Source organism: Elephantulus edwardii, unplaced genomic scaffold, assembly GCF_000299155.1.
Source record: "Elephantulus edwardii isolate Elephantulus edwardi_28Jun2011 unplaced genomic scaffold, EleEdw1.0 scaffold00422, whole genome shotgun sequence".
Taxonomy (NCBI): Eukaryota; Metazoa; Chordata; class Mammalia; order Macroscelidea; family Macroscelididae; genus Elephantulus; species Elephantulus edwardii.
Genome location: NW_006400172.1, coordinates 1,127,757 through 1,147,586, shown reverse-complemented (window position 1 = coordinate 1,147,586; position 19,830 = coordinate 1,127,757). Strand labels below are relative to the sequence as shown.

Here is a 19,830-nt window from a genome sequence, read left to right as displayed (position 1 = left end):
GCCAAGAGTGTTGACTGTGGAGCCAAGCAAACTAAAGCTGTGCACAATCTCAATCTCTTCACCATCCATCCTGATGCTGCCAATTGGTCCAGTGGCGAGAATCTTTGTCTTCTTGACATTGAGCCTCAATCCATACTGAAGGCTGCAGGCCTTGACCCTCTGCAGCAAGCACTTCAGGTCCTCCTCAGTTTCAGCAAGCAGGGTTGTGTCATCTGCATATGCAGGTGAAATCTGATAATGAATAAAGGAGACTGAAGAAGAACTGATGCTTTTGGATTGAGGTGTTGGCAAAGAGTGCAGAATATACTATGGACTACCAGAAGAACAAACCAACCAACCTGTCTTGGAGGAAGTGAAACTAGGATGCTCCTTAGAGGTAAGGATGTGACCCGGGGTCTTGGTATGGACATGGACATGGATGCGGGCATGGTATGGACATAGGGTCAGGAGGTGCTGTTCAGTGGAAAAAAATATTGCTTGGAAAAGTGGGGGGTCAGTAAAAGAAATTAAAATGCTCTATGAGATGGGACTGAGACAGTTAATGCAATAATGGGATTGGGCATAGTAGAGATTATGAAGATGATATAAAATACAGCAAGGGTTGGGTCTGTTATTCATAGAATTGCTTAGAATCATAGTTAATTCTATAACAACTAACAACAACAACTCTAGAACAGAAATTTATTTTGCTCATGCAAAATAAAGTAGATAAATAATAAATTCATTGAAGGAGTCACTTGGAGTGCTCCATACAGCTAGCAACTAAACAGCTAGACAGTTTGCAACTAAACCTTGTTGCTCTTGTGTACCACTGAGTTGAGAATGATTCACCGCTGACACTCCAACAGAGTTTCAGAGGTCGAAATCCCAAGGGAACTGACTGCTCATAGTTCTACTGCAGAGCAGCTGGCAGATTCGAACCACGTGCCTTTGGGTTGACAGTACAAATGGCTCTTGACTACTTTTGTTTCTTGCTTTTCAGTTCCAACCTGGCTTGTGTATATCAGCTATTGGATTTTAACAAATTCAGTTTAAGGCTTTGCTTCTACAAATGCTTTTTTAGGTTGGCAGAACACACCACCAACAACTGGTACACTGTGTTGTTGTTAGGCTCCACTGAGCTGGCTCTGGCTTGTGACATCCTATGTTCAAGAGAATGAAGCACGGCCTGGCCCTGTACTCCTCACAGTCAGTCCCTGCTCTGCTTTCACCCATCGGTGCAGCACGCTCAGTCCATCTTGTTGAGGGTCTTCCCACTGGGGTTGAGTTGGTTCTGACTCATAGGAACTCTCCATTCTTGTTTCCCAGGCTACAGATCTTTGTGGGAGGATATTGTTCATCTTTCTTCCAAGGAGCAGCTGGTAGATTCAAACTGTCCACCCTTTGGCTAACAATCTATAGGTTATGCACAATATCAGCAAGGCTCCTTTTACCAACTCACATACACAAACAAATTAAAATAAAGATACATAGTAGGGAGGACATAACTATAATTTTAGTGCCTTGGCTGCTATGTAAATTGAGTGATAAAAAAACTTTGAATGCCTACTCAGACACTACTGAGAGTTACAACAGCACAGTTTAACGTAATCTGGTAACATACTATCTTACGGGTTTGCTGTGAGCATTGAATGAATTAACGCAGGATGCTCAGGAAACATATACGTAATGTTCTTACAATTATTTAATTTTAGAGCATCTAAAGTGACCAAAAAAAAATCAAGTTGCTGAAGAACAGCTACAAATCTTTTTCTATGACACAGACTGTAAGATGGTTAAGAGCTTGGGCTCTGGAGGCACATTGCTTAGGCTTACTTGTCAGCTCCATCACCTACTAAAGTATGAAGCAGGGACAAATCTTTGCACACTTAGGAAAATGAGGATTTTAACAAGCTCAAGGGGTTGCTATGAGAATTAAATGAGGAATTCATGCTAAGTGCCTAGAATATCAGCTATATAAGTTAACGCTCGAGAAACTGCCAATTTTAAAACCTTGGTAAATTTAAAAACTTAAATTCCTAGGGGCAGTGGGGAATGTTAAAGCAGTTCATAAAAGTCTAAGGAGTAGAATGGAATATAATTAACATAGAATCTAACCTTTAGGGCTGTGACTTCCACTTAAAACAAGTAAGACATTGAATTTGGAATAACTTTGGGCTAGATTTTCCTTCATAAATATTATGACTTGACAGATACAAAGCCTTAAGAACATGGTGGTATCTAGTCTGAAAGAAGGGTTTTTATCACAGTGTTGTCCACAGTGAGATGTGCTGTTAACCCAAAGGCTGATGTCTCCGGCAGTTCCAATCCACCAGTGGCTCCAAGGGAATAAGATGGGCCATCTTGTTTCTTTGTGATTCATAGTTTTGGAAACCCAATTGAGAGTCACTGTGAGTCAGAACTGACTTGATGGCAGTGTATTTGAGATTAAGTCTTAGATAATGTCAAAATCTGGTTAGACAATTTAAGAAATGGGTTTCATGGCTTAAAGATAGAGCAAACAAGGGAGCACACTGAAATTCTAATGTTTTTCTGGAAAAGTAATCTTAAAATTTCTCTTTAAGTAGATAGTCCTCAAAAAGGAGAGTGAAAAGGAATAATGGATATGTTGTTGTGTACCCTCGAGTAAGACTGACCCTTCCTCCAGTGGGTTTTCAGAGGCACTAAATTGCATGGAGGGGAGATTGCCTCCTGCAGAGCAGCTGGTGGATTCAAACCATGGACCGACCTCTGTGTTAGCAACAGAACTCTTTACCACAAGGCTACCAGAGCTCCCTTAATAGACATATAATAAGTAAAAGGAAAAGCAAAACTTGATTAGACATTGTAATGAATTAATCACATGGTTATTGTTGCTGTTATGTGCAGTTAAGTTGAAACCAACACATAGCTGACCCTTCTGTTGGTTTTCAGAGGCTGTAAATTGCCAGGAGAAGACTTGGAGCAGATGGTGGAGCTGAATCACCTCCCTTTAAGTTAGCAGCACAGCTCCTTACCCACTAGGCCTCTAGGGCTCCCCTTTTCATATTAATCTGTGGAAATGAATGCTATAAAACAAAGTATCTATGAATGATTAGGGAGCTCTGGTGGCCCAGTGGCAAGAAGCTGTGTTGCAATCCCGTAGGCAATGGTTCAAGGGCCCAGCTGCTCCGCAGGAGAGGGATGGGCAATCTCCTCCCGCGCAATTAACTGTCTCCGAAAACCCACTGGAGGGTCAGCTATGGGTCGGTTCTGACTCTGATACACAACAACAACAACAACAACAACATGAATGATTATATGTAAACCCAATATGATTTGTAAACCTTCACTCAAAATCTTTGTAAAGTAGCACAATTGTTGTTGTTGTTGATTGCCTTCAAGTCATGCATGATTCATAGAACAAAAAAAACCTCATATAAACAAAAGGCCTGAAGCCCCTCTATAACTGTCGACATTTATCAAAGTTCATAGTTTCCTGAGGCATGTTATAAAGTAGCACAATACATAATAAAAAAATCTCCAACTCGTTGTCATTGACTCAGAATCAACACATAGCTGACCCTGCATTGGGGTTCTGAAGCTGTAAATCACTTTTTTTTGAGACTGCCAAACTTTTTTTCTGCTGGGGTCATAAGTGGATGAACTAACAGATGCTGAGCCTTTGGTTCAGCAAGGCAACTAGTTATGGACTATGCCGCCAGAGCTCCCTAGTAATATATACTAGTCTTGAAAAAAATATAACAACCTTAGGAAAAGAGAAGGTCATAACCACTTAGGGTCATTTACTTACCTGTTACATTGAAAGCAAACAAATCCTTATCAGAGATGTCAAAGAGAAATTGTTCCAAAGGGGTGAAAAAACAAATTTACCTTCTAGTGCTCTCCCATCATTTTTAAAAACTTGTTGTCTGGTCCTGTGCAATGTTTTAAAGAGTTGTAAAACCTGTTAACAAAATCAGAACACAGAACTCAAATTAAGAAAATATTTCACTGTATCTTACAAGAATTTAAACACCATTTCTTTTGTTTGTATTTAGAATAACTGGTGAAAGCCACGATGTACAAAAAAAATTTCCCCTGCCTATCTTTATATCTGTGTGTGTGTGGGGGGGGGTTGTTTATAAAAACAATATAAAATTGCTTGAATACAGATAACTTACAAAGAAAGTTAAAAAGTTAACAATTCCCCTGCCAAAAACCAGCCTGTTAAAGTAATCAACCTTGGCAATTAGTTAAATTTATGAATGGACTTCGGAGTGAGTATGGCAGTTAAAACACACCTTCATTTTATTGGACCTGCATATTTAATTTTTTTGGAAAGCAATTGTTTCCTTTTTGAGTTTCAAGACTGCTATAATCACTTCACAATACTCTGTAGTGAAATCTTGTTCATTACTGTAATTCCCATTCCTTTTCATTTAGAATCAGAATAAAGATATATTTCAAATACCACTTTTTTTTTAAAAAAAAGAAAGATTGCCCATGATATCTCTAAGTAATGCAACCCAAGGCTTGAATTTGGTTTCCCTCCCTAGTTCTTTCAGCTTGAAAAATGTCAAGCAAGATCTTCCCTTTGTCACAAGTGCCATCCAGGATAAAATATCTGCCTCCACTTCTACCTATCTTGTTTCCTTATTATAAACTATTGTGGTTGTCTACCATCAAGCAGACAGTGCAGGAGAGGAAGAACCCAGATGAAATGGATTGGCACAGTAACTGGAGCAATGAGAGTTGGTGTGTTAAAGTTAGTAAGACTGGATCAGGACAGGGAAGGGTTCAGAGCTGCGGTACATAGGGTCACTATACATCGCAGGGACTCAATGGCACATAACAACAATAACATACTATGACATGTTTGGAAGCAGGAGTGGCATCCACTTCCTAAATAACATGCCTCTGGAAACTCTGCAAACTTTGATAAGTGTCAATGGTTGTAGTGGGGCTTTAGGCCATTTGTTCATAGGGTTACTATGAGTTGTGCTCGACTTGAAGGCAATCAACAAAAACAACAACAACATCAAAAGGAGAGATTCTGAATATTGCACTAGAATGCTGAGAAACCAAAACAAAGGAAATAAATGATGAACTTAAATAGTTGAACAGAAGATTCAAAGGATAGCTTGTGAAGACAAAGCAAAGGATTACAATGAAAGCTGCAGAAATGAAATGAGTCAGAAAATTAAAAGGGGAGAACTTACTCAACATTTCTTAAGCTGAAGGAATTGAAGACCAAATTCAAACCTTAAGTTGCAATACTAAAGATGCTATGGGCAATATCTTGAATGATCCAGGAAGCATCAAAAGAAGATGGAAGGAATACATAAGAGTCACTGTACCAAAAAAGCCTTGTTCACACAGAAGCATTTCAAGAAGAAACATATGATCAAGATCAACAGTAATAAAGAAAGACGTTCAAGCTGCTCTTGAAGGAGTTGGCAAAAAATAAAGCCCCAGGTATCAATGACCACTAACTGACATAGTTCAACAAACAGATTTAGCCCTGGATGTGCTCACCAAGTTGTGCCAAGAAATCTGGAGGGCATCTACCTGGCAAACTGACTGGAAGAGAGTCATACTTGTTCCTATGCCCCAAAAAAGTGGCCCACCAGAATATAAAAATTATTGAACAATATCATTGATATCACATGCAAGCAAAATCTTGCTGAAGATTAAAAAAAAAATGACTAGAACAGTACATTCACAGAGAACGCTGAGAAATCAAGCTGGGTGAAAAAGCGTCTGTGGTCCTGGAGATATCTTAGCTGATGTCACATGGATGTTAGCTGAAAGCAGAGAGTATCAAAAAGATGTTTATTTATGTGTTTTGTTGACTATGAAAAGGCATTTGACTGAGTGGATCACAACAAATTGTCGCAAACATTGAGAAGAATGAGAATCCCAGAACACTTAATTGTGCTTAAGTTAAACCTATACTTAGACCAAGATGCTGATGTCCTAACACAACAAGGGAACACTGCATGGTTCAAAATCAAGAAAGGAGTGCATCAGGGATGTATCCTTTCTCCATACCTTTTCAATCTGTATGTGGAACAGATCATTCAAGAGGCTGGACTTAATGAAGATGAGAATGTGGCTTTCAGGATTGGAGGAAGACTCATTAACAACCTGCTTATGCAGATGACATAATCTTGCGCATTGAAACGACGGAAGTGTTTGCCACGGAAGATCAAAGAGTGCAGCATTCAATACAGATTGCATCTCAACATAAAAACAAACAAACAAAAAGATCCTTACCACTGGGCCAATAGACATCATCATGATAGATGGAGAAAAGATTGAGACTGTTGATGATTTCATTTTGCTTGGATCCACAATCAACACCATTAGCACCAGCGGTCAGGAAATCAAAAGAAGAGTTGCACTGGGAAAATCTGCTCTCAAGGACCTCTCCAGAATGCTAAAGAGCAATCATGTCAATCTAGAGACTAAGGTATACCTGATCCAGGCCATGGCCTTCTCAATTGCCTGCTATGCATCTGAGAACTGAACAATGACTAAGGATGACAGAAGAAGTATTCGATGCCTTTGAACTGTGGTGCTGAAGAAGAGTATTGAACTTACCATGGACTACCAAGAAAACAGATAGGTTTGTACTGCAGAGGGTGAAACCAAGCTTCACCTTGGAGGCAAGAATTTTTGCAACTCTATCTTACACACTTCGGGCATATTCTCAGGTGGGACCAGTCCTTGGAGAAGGACATTATGCTTGGAAGGGTAAAAGGTCAGCACAAGAGAGGAAGATCCTGGATGAGATGACTGACACAGTGAGTGTGGCCATGGGTACAGATGTGTTGGAGATGGTGAGGCTGGTTCAGAGCCATTGTTCATAGGGTCACTGAGTCGTAGTCGACTTGATGGCACATAACAACAATATTACTTCTTTTTTGTTGTTTTCCAAGTTTGTAGTAATGTATTAACCTCTTTCTGTGAAAGTTCGTTATGACTGTTTAAAAGAATTTTTTAAAGTTTTCTGCTTCCTCTTTCTTCTGTTTTGGTATCTGCCTTTAGTATACATTTTGTTATATATGTCAAGACATTGGTGTGGAGTCAGATCCTCCAGTGGGTTTTCAGTTGCTGTAAATATCTCAGGAGGAGAATAGCTCTTTCTCCGCAGAGCAACTGGTGAATTCAAATCACATGCCTTCATGTTGGCAGTGCAGCTCCTTACCAATAAGCCACCAGAGTTCCCTTATATACATATGAAGAGTACTTAAAATGGATTTAAAGCACCGGAGAGTCTTACCCTTTGAGTAAGCAGTGCAACTCCCTACAGACTAGGCCCCCAGAGACCCATTATGAGTTTCAAAGAAAATGAAAAATAATGGAAAATAATGGAATCATATGTTCTAGGTTTCAACTATGAATAACTGTCATACAGTCATACTAATCTCAAAGATGTAAAGTGACTAGATGGAAAGTGCACATTAAGCAAATAGAACTTAGTCATCTTCCACATTTGAATGTCAATATTCATCCCAAAAGAAAAGACATTTAGAAATACTTTAAAAATATTATTTCTACATAGAGGTGAATTCAATATTGATAGTTCCCCAAAGTAAAAACAACTCAAATATCTGTTAAACAAAATGCGGTATATTCAGACAGAGGAATATTGCTCGTTAATAAAACCAAATCATGTTAGAACATAATTGAAAACATTATATTATTTTTGATGATGGGAAATTGGCAATGAATATGGACATAGTGAATAAATACAGCACAACCAAAGTAAAAATGAGCATTTGAGCATAACAGGGTGGGAACAGGCAAACTGATACACAGATATAAAGATACCACCACAGATGATTCTGACTAGGATCACAATAGTCCCAGATTGAATGTGAGAAAATATGGAGAATTTAAATTTCAATTTTTTTAAAAAATAGCAAGATGGATATTGTTGTTGTTAGTTTCTGTTGAGTCGTAGACAACTCATAGCGACCCTATGAAAGAAAGGCTTGAGCACTGTTCATAGTTTCCGGAGGCAAGCCATTTCAGAAGTGGATGCCACTCCTGCTTCCAGGCTTGTTTTAATTGGGAAGCTACAGCAAACACTGTCTACCATGGGTAACCATTATCACATTTGGCACATCAGTGTCACCGTGTTCAGTATCACAGCAACCACGAGTTACCTCTGTACAGCAATGCACAGACCACCTAGAAGAATGTGTGACAGGAAAACAATTTGAACCTTTGGGGATTTAAGGCACCGCCTGCCTTAAACCCTAGGCCAAGCCTCAAGGGCCTCACTCCTGGGGGAAAGAGCAGTCCTGCACGTCAAACACAAGCCTGAAAAAGCACCCGACCCCAAAACCTTGCCATTACCTGCATACGTGTACCACCATGCTCAGGGCAGCAAGAAGTCATCCAGGAAGGACTGTCGTTATTGTTAGGTGCCATTAACTAGACTATGGCTAATAGTGAATTTAGGAACAATAGATTTGATGTGTGCCCTATCCTGCACTATCCCCATCATCTGCGTTATGCTTGAGGCCATTGTTACAGTTACTGTGTCAATCTATTTGGTTGAAAGTCTTCCTTTCTTCCTCTGACCCTCCAGGTTTCCCAGCATGATAGCTTTTCCCAAGGCTAGGTATAAGTAAATACAAATATATGGCTGTAAGCACATCTATTTATTGAAGACACACATGCAGGTAGACTTTAGACATAACCAAACATCTTCCACCATTGGTTTTATGGATTTGGAGACCAATCAAGGTCTCAAAAGACAACTGAGTCAAGTGGCATAACATAGTTCATAGCCTACATAAATCATAACCTGCGTCCTAGTAAGGTGAGAAATGTTTGGAGTCTTAAAAGTTTGCAGGCAGTCATCTAAGATGTTTTATGGAACCTTCTAGGAATCAAATGCCAGTACACATCAAAAAACTTCTCCAACAGGGTAAGAAGGAAACCCACAAATTGGGGAAAAAATATTTAGCAATGACATATCTGATAATGGACTTATATCGAAAATGTATAGAATACTCTAGTACCTCAACATGAAAAAGGTAAACAACCCAATCACAACCTGGGCACAGGATACAACTAGACATTTCACCAAAGAAGATATTCAAATGCTAAACAGAGACGTGAAGAAATGTTCAAAATTCTGAGCTATCAGAGAGATGCAAATCAAAAGAACTATGAGGATACCATCTCACCCCAGTAACAATAGCAAAGTTCAACCTGGCAGCAAACAACAAATGCTGGCAAAGGTGTAGAGAGATTGGGAACTCTTATTCACTGCTGGTAGGAACATAAAAGGGTAACAGCCACAATGAAAGGTGGTTTGGTCCTTTTTAAAAAATGTTGGAAATAGAAGTATCATTTGACCCAGTAATTCCACTACTAGGAATATACTCTAAAGAAACCAGAGCAAAAACTCTCAAACAGATCTATGCACACTCATGTTTACTGCTGTATTATTTATAATAGCAATGAGATGGAAGCAACCAAGCACCCATCAACAAATGAATGGTTAGAAAACTATGGTACATTCACACAGTAGAATATTACACAGTATTGAAAAACAATTAGCTTGTAAAATATTGCACAACATAGGGGAGCCTGGAAGACATTATGCTGAGTGAAATATCTCAGTCACAAAAGGACAAATACTGCATAACAACACTGTTATAAAACAGGATAGACACAGCACTATTATGAAACAGACATGGAGAGAAAATGGTAAGAAATAAGTGGATAGAACACTGCTTTAGAACAGATGTGGGGAAGAAATGTCCAAAAAGAATATGTGATTAGGCATTATATTTGTAACAACAATCTTGAACAAGGGATACATTGCAGGGTAGGCTGGGGAATAAGGGGAAGAAAGAGGGAAGAAAATGTATGACAATGGAAAAAAACCCATTTTCAATGTTTAAAAAAACCCAAACCAAACAAACCCAAACCACAAAACTAAAGGTTTCCACTCACCAGGAGCAAAATGATGTTGTTGTTGTTGTTTTGTACCACTGAATCAGAACCAAGCCATAGCTGACCCTCCATTAATAGGGTCCGAGAAAGTTCACTGCACAGGAGGAGACTGCCCATCCTTTTCCCCCGCAGAAACCCTGGTGGATTTGAATCACGTGCCTTTGGGGTTGCAGCACAATTTCTTGCCACAAAATAGTAACCATGACACCCCAAAGGGGAGAAAACAACCTTCCATGAGAAAACAACCTTATCAACTCTGAGACCAGAAGATTTAGATGGTGCCTTGTACCAGATGGAATGTGAGAAGAAATAAAGAACTCAGATGTTTTAAAATTTTTTTAATAGCCTGACAAATTAGAACCGTACAGAACAAAGAACTCTCTGAGACAATGGCCCTGAGATGCTCTTTAAACTTTAAAAAAGCCTATCCCCTGAAATCACCTTTTAGTGAAATAGCAGGGTGGCACACACAATGAATAACAAATACCCTTAAGATCAGCACCATATTTAAAAACCATCAATTACAAAACCTCTCTCAAGATGAGAGAATGAAAAAAAAATTTTTAAAAAAAAAACATATGAGAGAATTAAACTCATTGCCATCAAGTCAGAATCGATTCATAGCTGACTTTCCAGTGGGTTTTCAGACACTGTAAAGGGCACAAAAACAGACTGCCCATCTTTCTTCCACAGAGCAACTGATGGATTTGAAGCATCTGCCTTTGCGTTGGCAGCTCTACTCCTTACCCAGAAGGCCATGAGAGCTCCCTTAAAGATGAAAGGAGGCGGGGAAACTAGATGGGCTGGAAAGGGAACAAACGGAACACAGGAAAAAAGAGAATGATGACATTCTGATAAATGTAACAAATGTCAGTGAACAATTTGTGCAGAAACTGTCGAATGAACTTAACTTGCTCTGGGAGCCTTCACCAAAAAATGAATAATGTTTTTAAAAGATAAAGAAGCAGATAGGCTTTGTGATTTGCTTCTAAAAACGTATGGCCTTCAAAACTGTATGGGGTACAATTCTAATCTACAGACATGGGGTCACCATGAACAGGAATCCCCTTGGTGACAACTAACAGCAATGACAAAGGCTTCACACTGCCCTCTGTGGAACTAAGTCCAAACAGAATCATGATGTACCGTTAAGATTAGATTAGATTCTGCTGTGTGTGGCAAAAATCCTGAAAACTGGCTGAACGAAGATTTAAAAAAAAAAATTATCTCCTATTAATATTTGGTTTAGGATCCTTCCAGTCACTGTTATCCCAATAGGTTGGCCCTTGTTTTCATGGTCCAAAGAGGCTAGAGTTCCTTTGAATTGTGCTGCCACAAGTTCCACTCAGCAATGAAATTTGGGAAGCACCAAAAAGGGTCAGCCAGTTAGTTTAAATTTCCCATTATACATTCAATTATTTTTTTTTAATCTAATACAAGGGAATTCTATAGCCAAGTGGTAAGAAACTGCACTGCAATCCCAAAAGCACGTGGTTTGAATCCACCAGCTGCTCCTTGGGAGAAGGATGGACAATCTCCTCCTGTGCAATTTACTGTCTTCGAAAACATGTTCAAGACTCAGCTATCAGTTCTGACTTGATGGTACACAACAACAACAAATGAAGCTTGAAACTGTATTTAGTGCAGGCACCTACGTGACAGAAGAATCAATGCCTTTGAATTATGTTAGAGAAGATTACTGAATATCCCGTATCCTAAGGACAATAGATCAAATATGTCTATCTTGGCAGAAATGTAGTCAAGGCGCACCTTAGAGGCTGGGATGGTGAAACTTTGTCTCACATACTTTGGGCTTGTTGTCAGGAGAGATTAGTACCCGGAAAAAGACATCATGTTAGGAAAAGTGGAGGATCAGCAAAAGAGAGGAACTGGGCAGGATGGATTGACACAGTAACTTGATTATAACCATGGGCTTAAGTACATCAAAGATGATGAGGCTAGGGCAAGGTTCAAATCTGTTGTTCATAGGGTCACTATGAGACATAATGGACTTGATGGCACCTTACCACCACTGCAAATGCCAAATGAAACAGTGACGGTTCTGTTAAAGACGAAGATAAACAGACATTAGGACAGACATAGCTAGCAGGCTGTCACACATAGTACACATAGTTCTCAACCTCACTTGGTCTGATCTTTCACAAACCCACTCTACAGATTCCCTTAAATATGGCTCCTTGGCTTTTATACAAGCTGTTTCCATGGGGGGAGAAAAAAATAATGTTTAACTCTCAATAACCCAGGTAGATTGTATTTAGCTTTTACGATTTCTCTCAAACTTTACCCTCCCTATAATGTTTCCTGAATATTTCAGGAAGTATTAAATGCTCCTTTTCTGTGCAGTTAAGGAGCCCTTGGGGCCATAATGGTTAAGAGTTTGTCTCCTAGCTTAAAGGTCTGCAGTTCAAACCCTCCAGTGCTTCCGCAAAAGATATGGCAGTCTACTTCCCTAAAGATTATAGTCTTGGAAACTATAAAAGGAAGTTCTCCTCTATGTGGTTACTATGAGTCAGTAGGCACTCAAGGACTTTGGGTCTGCTTTTCTGTTTCCTCTGTATTACCACAGCACTTTTGTCACACTTTTTAAGGGACTAGCTATAAACATTATGCTATAAAACAAAACAAGACAACAAAATCATGCTCAGTAGTCTCTAGTAGAAGATAGAGAGTTCTTTCAGAAAGTTTGTACCATGGAGTCAGAACTAAACCAGAAGCTGACCCTCTGGCAGGTTTTCAGAGGCAGTTATTTGCATGAGGGGAGATTGCCCATCCTTCTCCTGTGAAGAGGCTAATGGATTCAAACTGCGTGCCTTACGGATTGCAATGTAGCTCTTTATCACTAGGACATTATATTTATATCTTAAAGCTAATATAAGGCCTAACATATTGGATATTCAATTAATAATTTATGTCTAATAGATGAATGAGAATAATATTACTTTTATGACAGATAATAATTACCAAACATTTCTGAGCAAAATAGTACCATATTCTTTATCTAGGAGGAAGAAGGTTGAAGAATCAAAGCAGCATAGCAGTATTAACCACCTAGACTAGGATGATGGCATTTAGTCCTTGTCTACAGAAGAAGGAATAAATTTAAATTAAAAAAAAAAAAAAGAAGATAGAACTTAGTGGGTTGAATAATATATCCCTAAAACTCAAGTCCATCTGAAACCTAAGAATGTGTCCTTTTTTGGAAATAGAGTCTTCATAGATGTAATTGATGTAAAGATTCAGATAAAGTCATGCTGGATTAAGGTGGGTAAGGTGGGCCCCAAATCCAGTGATAATGTCTTTATAAGAAGGAGGGAAGGACACAGAGTGACACAGGGAAGGCAGTGATAGGAAGAAATTGCAAAAATTGAAGCGATACAACTACAGTCAAGGGATACCTGAAATTCCTGGACTTATAACCAGCCATTAGCACTTAGGAGAAAGGCATGAGATGTTTTCACTCTAAGTCCTAGAAGGAACCAATCCTGCTGACATCTCGGTTTTAGACATCTGAACTGAACTGTGAGAGAACAAATTTCCATTGTTTTAAGTCATCCAATGTGTGTAATGTGTTATAGAAGCTCTAGGCAACTAAAAAAAAAAAGTGACTAACTAGAAGAATAAGAGTAAGTATATTTATGAAATCTGAAAAACACCTTAAGCTACCATTTCTTTCTTTTTTTAAATTTATTATTACTTTTAATGAAAATTGACAGAGGCTTTGGATTTCCATTCATTCATTGTTGCACTTTTCTCCCCTCCTAACCCTCTCCAACCGAGTACACACCCCTGTTGGAAAAGTAAAAGAAAAATTCTTTCATTGTTTTACAATCCCTCCCCCCAGGTCCACTACACTATGCTGCCTTCGCTCGGGACTCCTGTCATGACAAAAATACCTAATCACATATCCCTTTTAAACAGTTTTCTCCCTCATCTGTTTCAATGCAGTATACATTACTGAACCCATCTTTCTCAGTCTCCCCCCAACCCCGATGTCAGTTCACTCACCATAATGTCCTCCAGGGTCACCCATTTTGAATAATATTGCCATGAGTTTCCTTAATTCAGAGTGATAATTCTCAACATAAAATGTATTTATCCAATAAACCAAAGAATCTCTGTCACAAAAAAAGCAAGTTAGCATCATTTTTAGCCCTATACATATGTTGATCCATGTAAACTGTGCTTAAGAAAACATTTTTGTTGTTATTAAGCACATTTATATTTTTAGAAAAAATAATAAATTTCTTCTAAAACAAACAAACAAACAAACAAAAAACCACAAAAAAGATTTATTCAAGGAAGCCGAACCAGGAAAACACCAGAGCATTAAACAGAAAACAAGAAATTTAGAAGACATTAGGAAAAAAGAAAATGAGTTTTATTTGGAACCTCTCTGATTTAGCATAATGGAAATGATGCAAGAAGTTCTGGAGGTCATTAGTGATGGAGTTGGAGATGAGGCAATCACTGAAACAGCCCTGAAAACAGACTCCACAAGTATATGTGCAAACTAAAGAGCACAAAGTAGAGGCATGCAGAGATAACTGAGAACAGAACCTCAGAGAACATTCAGTGCAAGAGATAAAGGTAACACTATTTTGAATAAAAGAAATTGAGAGAGAATAATAGAGCAAGTGTGGCTAAATGTTACAGTGTGGCTAAACTTCAAAAAAGTTGGGGGATATTGTGTACTAATTTTGCAAGTTTTTTGTTAAGTTTTGATTATAGAAATAACACAAAACTAGAAACTAAGTTCTCAATGATAGAAAAGAGTTAAAAGAGCACAGAACACTTGCAGAAATCTAGAGTTTAACATTGTAAGGGCTGTAGAAAACAGGTTACATTAAGGATTAAGAAGGAAGTAAAAGATGATAAAGTCTAAAGGTTGATACAAGCTATCTAGAAAAAAGGGTGTCTCCCATTAATACAATAAGCATTACTAATTAAAAAAAATTCCTCATTTTATCTTTGGGTTAATAAACTTTCTTGAAATACAGAAAACTAGGTGACAGAGGATCTTATTAAATTATTATAATTAAGGGAGCTCTTGTGGCCTAGTGGCAAGAAGCTGCACTGCAATCCCAGAGGTGTGTGGTTCAAATCCACCAGATCTTCTCCTGGAGAAGGAGGGGCAATCTCCTCCTGTAACATTCAGAACAGAGATCCACAGAATTTTCAATGTCTGTTTTTTGGAAGTAGATTGCCAAGTCTTTCTTTCAATGTAATGCTAGATGGACACAAACCACTTATATTTCAGTTACCATATAAATGTATGTCAACCATTTGCAGGTGTTTCTTAAAGACAGTTGTTGTTAGGTATCACAGAGTCAAGTACAACTCATCGTGATGCTGTATCTGAACACTGTCCTATCCTGTGCTATCCTCATCATGTCTGAAACACACATGAGCCCACTGATGCAGTCACTCTGTCAATTCATCTCATTGGGGTCTTCCATTATTTTTGCTGACCCTCTACTTTTTCAAGCATGATATTCCTCTCCAAGGAAAAGTCTCTTCTAGCAACATGCCCCATGTGTGAGAGATGAAGTTTTGCCATCTTTGCCTCCAAAGAGCACTCTGACTGCACTTTTCACAAGACATATCTGTTCTTTTGGCAATCCACGTACTCTTCTATTGTTGTTGGTTTTGTGCTGTTATATGCCATCAAGTTGCTACAACTCTAGTGGCCCTATGTAAAATAGCTCTAAACCCTGTGTCAACTTCACTGTCTTAAACATGCCTAACCCCTTTACCATAGTTACACCATTGCTAAATTAATCTCACCCAGGGTTTTCTTCTTCTGGGCTGTTCCTCCACCCTTCCAAGCATGATGTCCTTTTCTGGGGACTGGTCCTTCCTAGCCACATGCTCAAAGTATGTGAGACAGAGCTCCAAAATCCTTACTCCCAAGAAGCAGCCTGGTTTCACACTCTCATGACATGTTTGTTTACTCTCAGTAGTCCATGGAATGCTCAATAATCTTCTCCAGCACCATGACTCAAAGACATCAATTCTTCTATCACTCTTAATCATTGTCCAGCTCTCTGATGCAAGAATTTGTGAAGAACATGGCTTGGATTTGAGGCACCTTAGTTTCTAGGCTGACATCATTTCTCTTCAGTACTCTGGAGAGGTCCCTGACAATATTTTCCCAATGTAATTAATCTTTTGATTTCCTAACTGCTGATACTAAGAGTGTTGATCATGGAACCAATTGTTAACAATCTCACTCTCTTCTTCATCTATCATGATGCTGTCAATTGGCCCAGTGGTGAGAATCTTCTACAATTCAAAGGCATCAATTCTTCTTCTATCATTCTTATTCAATGTATACCTCTCAGATGCATAGCAAATGACTGAAAAGACCATGGCCTGAATTAGGTGCATCTTAGTTAGTCTTCAAGCTCACATCATTGATCTTGAGTATTCTGGAAAAGTCCCTGATAGTGGACTTGCCCAATGCAATATGTCTCCTGCTTTCCTGATTTCTGGTACCAAGGATATTACTTGTTGATTCAAAAAAGATGAAATCATGGACAACTTCGATCCTTTCTCCGTCTATCATGATGTTGCCTATTGGCCCAGAGGTTAGCACCTTTGTTTTCTCAATGTTGAGATCAAGGCTATAATCCTTGATCTTCTTCAGCAAGAGCTTCAAGTCCTCTTCACTTTCTGCAAGTAAGATTGTGGCATCTGTATAACACCTGTTTATAATAAGTACTCCTCCAATCCTGATGCTCTATTCTTCTTCATAGGTTCCAGCTTTATCAAAAGTGTTTTTAAAATGAGTGCTATTAATTTTCATTTCTCCAAGTTTTACAAGCAACTTTCTACTTTAAAGAATATCTTCCTCTGGAATATTCTTTTCTCCTAGTTAAGTACTAGGAAGCAAGAGGAGTCATCCACCTTTGAAATAATTAGCCAGTGAAAATTTTATGAATAACAATGTAACATTGTCCAATATAATGCCAAGAGATAAGCCCTTCACAGAGGAAGATACTTAAAATAAGACCGGGGGCAGAGGAGAACGGCCTCTCAAAAAGAGTAGTCTACCTTATTGATGTGGATTGAGTAAACCTTTCAACCAATAAAGGAACTTCATCTGAAAATGGACCACATCTTATCAGAAAAAGAAACAGCAAGTATCTACTGATTGGGATGTATAAAGCACAAAGTCTGAAACTAGGAAAATTGGATGTTGTAAAAAATGAAATAAAATACACAAAACCCAGTATCCAAAACAACTAAGAGATATCCTCTCACCCCAGTAAGAACAGCAAAATTTAACAGAGCAGCAAACATCAAATGCTGTAGAGGTTGTGGAGAAACTGGAACCCTTATTCACTGTTGGTGGGAGTGTAAAATGGTGCAGCCACTATGGAAGGCTGTATGGCACTTTCTCGAAAAGTTGCAAATAGAAATACCATTTGACCCAGCAATTCCATTACTGGGAATATACCCTAGAGAAACGATAATTGCCTGTCAAGCAGCTATATGCACACCCATGTTTATTGTGGCTTTGTTCACAATAGCAAAGAGTTGGAAACAAGTTAGGTGCTCATCAACAAACGAATGGATAGAGAAGCTCTGGTATATTCACACAATGGAATACTATGCTGCATTGAAAAACAAAGATCTCATGAAACATTATACAAAATGGATGATCCTGGAGGACATTATGCTGAGTGAAATAGCTCAGTCACAAAAGGACAAATATTACATAGTGCCACTGTTGTTAAATGGGACTGACATTGGGGTTATGTATACTGCATTGAAACAGAGGAGGGAGAGAACTGTTTAAAAGTGATATATAATTAGGTATTATTATCACAACAGGAATTCAGAATGAAGGCTGCATATTGGAGTGGACTTAGGGAGAGGGATTGTATAAGAATGAAAGAATTTTATTTTTCAAGGAGAAGAGTGAATTGGGTAGGGGGGTTGGGGAGGGAGAAAAATGCAACAATGAATGAATAGGAATCAAAAGGCTCTGTAAATGTTCATTAAATTTTAAAAAAATATATAAATATAATAAAAAACAAAATAAAAAAAACCAAACCAGTATCCTAGACATTGTTAGTGGTTCTTGTTGGTGTCACTGAACTGAGTATGACTCATAGTGACTCTATGAACATCCTTATAATCTCTGACATACTCATGTCCACTGCTGCAGTCACCATGTCAACCTATCCTAGTTGAGGGTCTTCCTCTCTTTTGCTGTCCCTCTACTTTCCCAAGTATGATGTCCCTCTCCAAGGAATAACTTCTTCTAGCAACAGGCCCCAAATTAATAATCCTAGGCATTGTTGTTGCTGTCGTCATGTGCCATTGAGTTGACTGTGACTCATACCAACCCTATGGACAACAGTTCTGAATCCTACCCCATCCTGAGCCAGTTTTGCTGCCTCCAACATACCCACCTCCATTTCCTCAGTTATTGTGTCAATCCGACTCATCCAAGGTCTTCCTCTTCTTCACTGTCCCTTCGTCTTTCACACCATGATGTACTTCTCTAAGGACTGGTCCCTCCTGGCAACGTGCCCAAAGGATGTGAGACAGAGCTTCAAAATCCTTATTTCCAAGGATCAACTTGGTTTCACCCTCTCCAGGACAGACCTGCTAGTTCTCTCTTGACAGTCCATGGCGTATTCAACAATCTTCTCCAGGACCACAACTCAAAGGCATAGACTTCTCCTGTTGACCTTAGAGATTGTCCAGCTCCATGAGGCATATAGCAAGTATGCATTAGAGAGCTGAAATAGACTGGTATTGTTCATTTTCAATCAGACAATCATATGATCTAAGATGTTGGGAATTACAAATCAAAGAGGAATAGATTTGCAGCATATTAATTGTGAAAAGGAACATTTCATGATCCATGAAGTATAATGTGCCATTGTACTAAAAAGAATTGGCTGACACAGAAGAATTTAATGAAACAACATAGGCAATGGTGATGAAGGATGAAGTTGGGCTGCGCTGAAAGAATTGGCAAAAAAAGGCCCCAAGAATTGATGAAATACCAATTGACACATTTCAACAAATAGCTACTTCCCTGGATATGCTCACCAGGTTATGCCAAGAAATATGGGTGACACCCATGTTTATTGCGGCTTTGTTCACAATAGCAAAGAGCTGGAAACAACCTAAGAGCCCATCAACAAACGAATGGATAGAGAAGATCTGATATATTCACACAATGGAAGACTATGCTGCATTGAAAAACAAGGAACTCATACAATATTATTCAAAGTTGTTAAGGGATTCATTTTACCTGGGTCTAATATCAAGCCATGGAATGCCACAGTCAAGAAATCAAATGACAGATTGCACTGCGCAAATCTGCCGCCAAAAGCTTCTTCATGAGATGATCCAGAGCAAATACGTCACTTTGAGAACAAAGGTGCACTTGACCCAAGTCATGGTATTTTCAGTTGTCTCATGTTGTGTGTAAAAGTTGGGACAATGAACAAAGAAGACTGAAGAGTGGTCACTGTCTTAAAATTGTAGTGCTGGGGGAGTAGGGATTGTATAACAATGAATGAATTTTTCTTTTACTTTTCAAAAAGAAGAGTGAATGGGGGGGGGGGTGGGGAAGTTGTCCAGGGAGAAAAGTAGAACAATGAATGAATGGAAATCCAAAATTTCTGTATGCTTTCATTAAAGCTAATGGAAAAAATTGTAGTGCTCATAATGAATGCCATATATTCCATGGGCTGTCAGAAAACAAATCTAAAAAAAGGAAGGAAAGAAAGAAAGAGAGAGAGAGAGAGAGAGAAGAAAGAAGGAAGGAAGGAAGGAGGGGAAAAGAAAGAAAGAAAGAAAGAGAGAGAGAGAGAGAGAAAGAAAGGAAGGAAGGAAGGAAGG

The 19,830-nt window shown here is 38.8% G+C and overlaps 1 protein-coding gene across 1 annotated transcript in view; it reads right to left on the bottom strand.

Annotated features, from left to right (window-relative positions):
- LOC102876995 (complex III assembly factor LYRM7-like) overlaps positions 1-19,830 on the bottom strand; it is a 55,427-nt gene that overhangs the window by 24,348 nt on the left and 11,249 nt on the right. Inside the window, exon 2 of the mRNA XM_006902515.1 lies at positions 3,853-3,925. Within this exon, the coding sequence (XP_006902577.1) occupies positions 3,853-3,925 (73 nt within the window). The remainder of the gene's footprint in view (positions 1-3,852; positions 3,926-19,830) is intronic.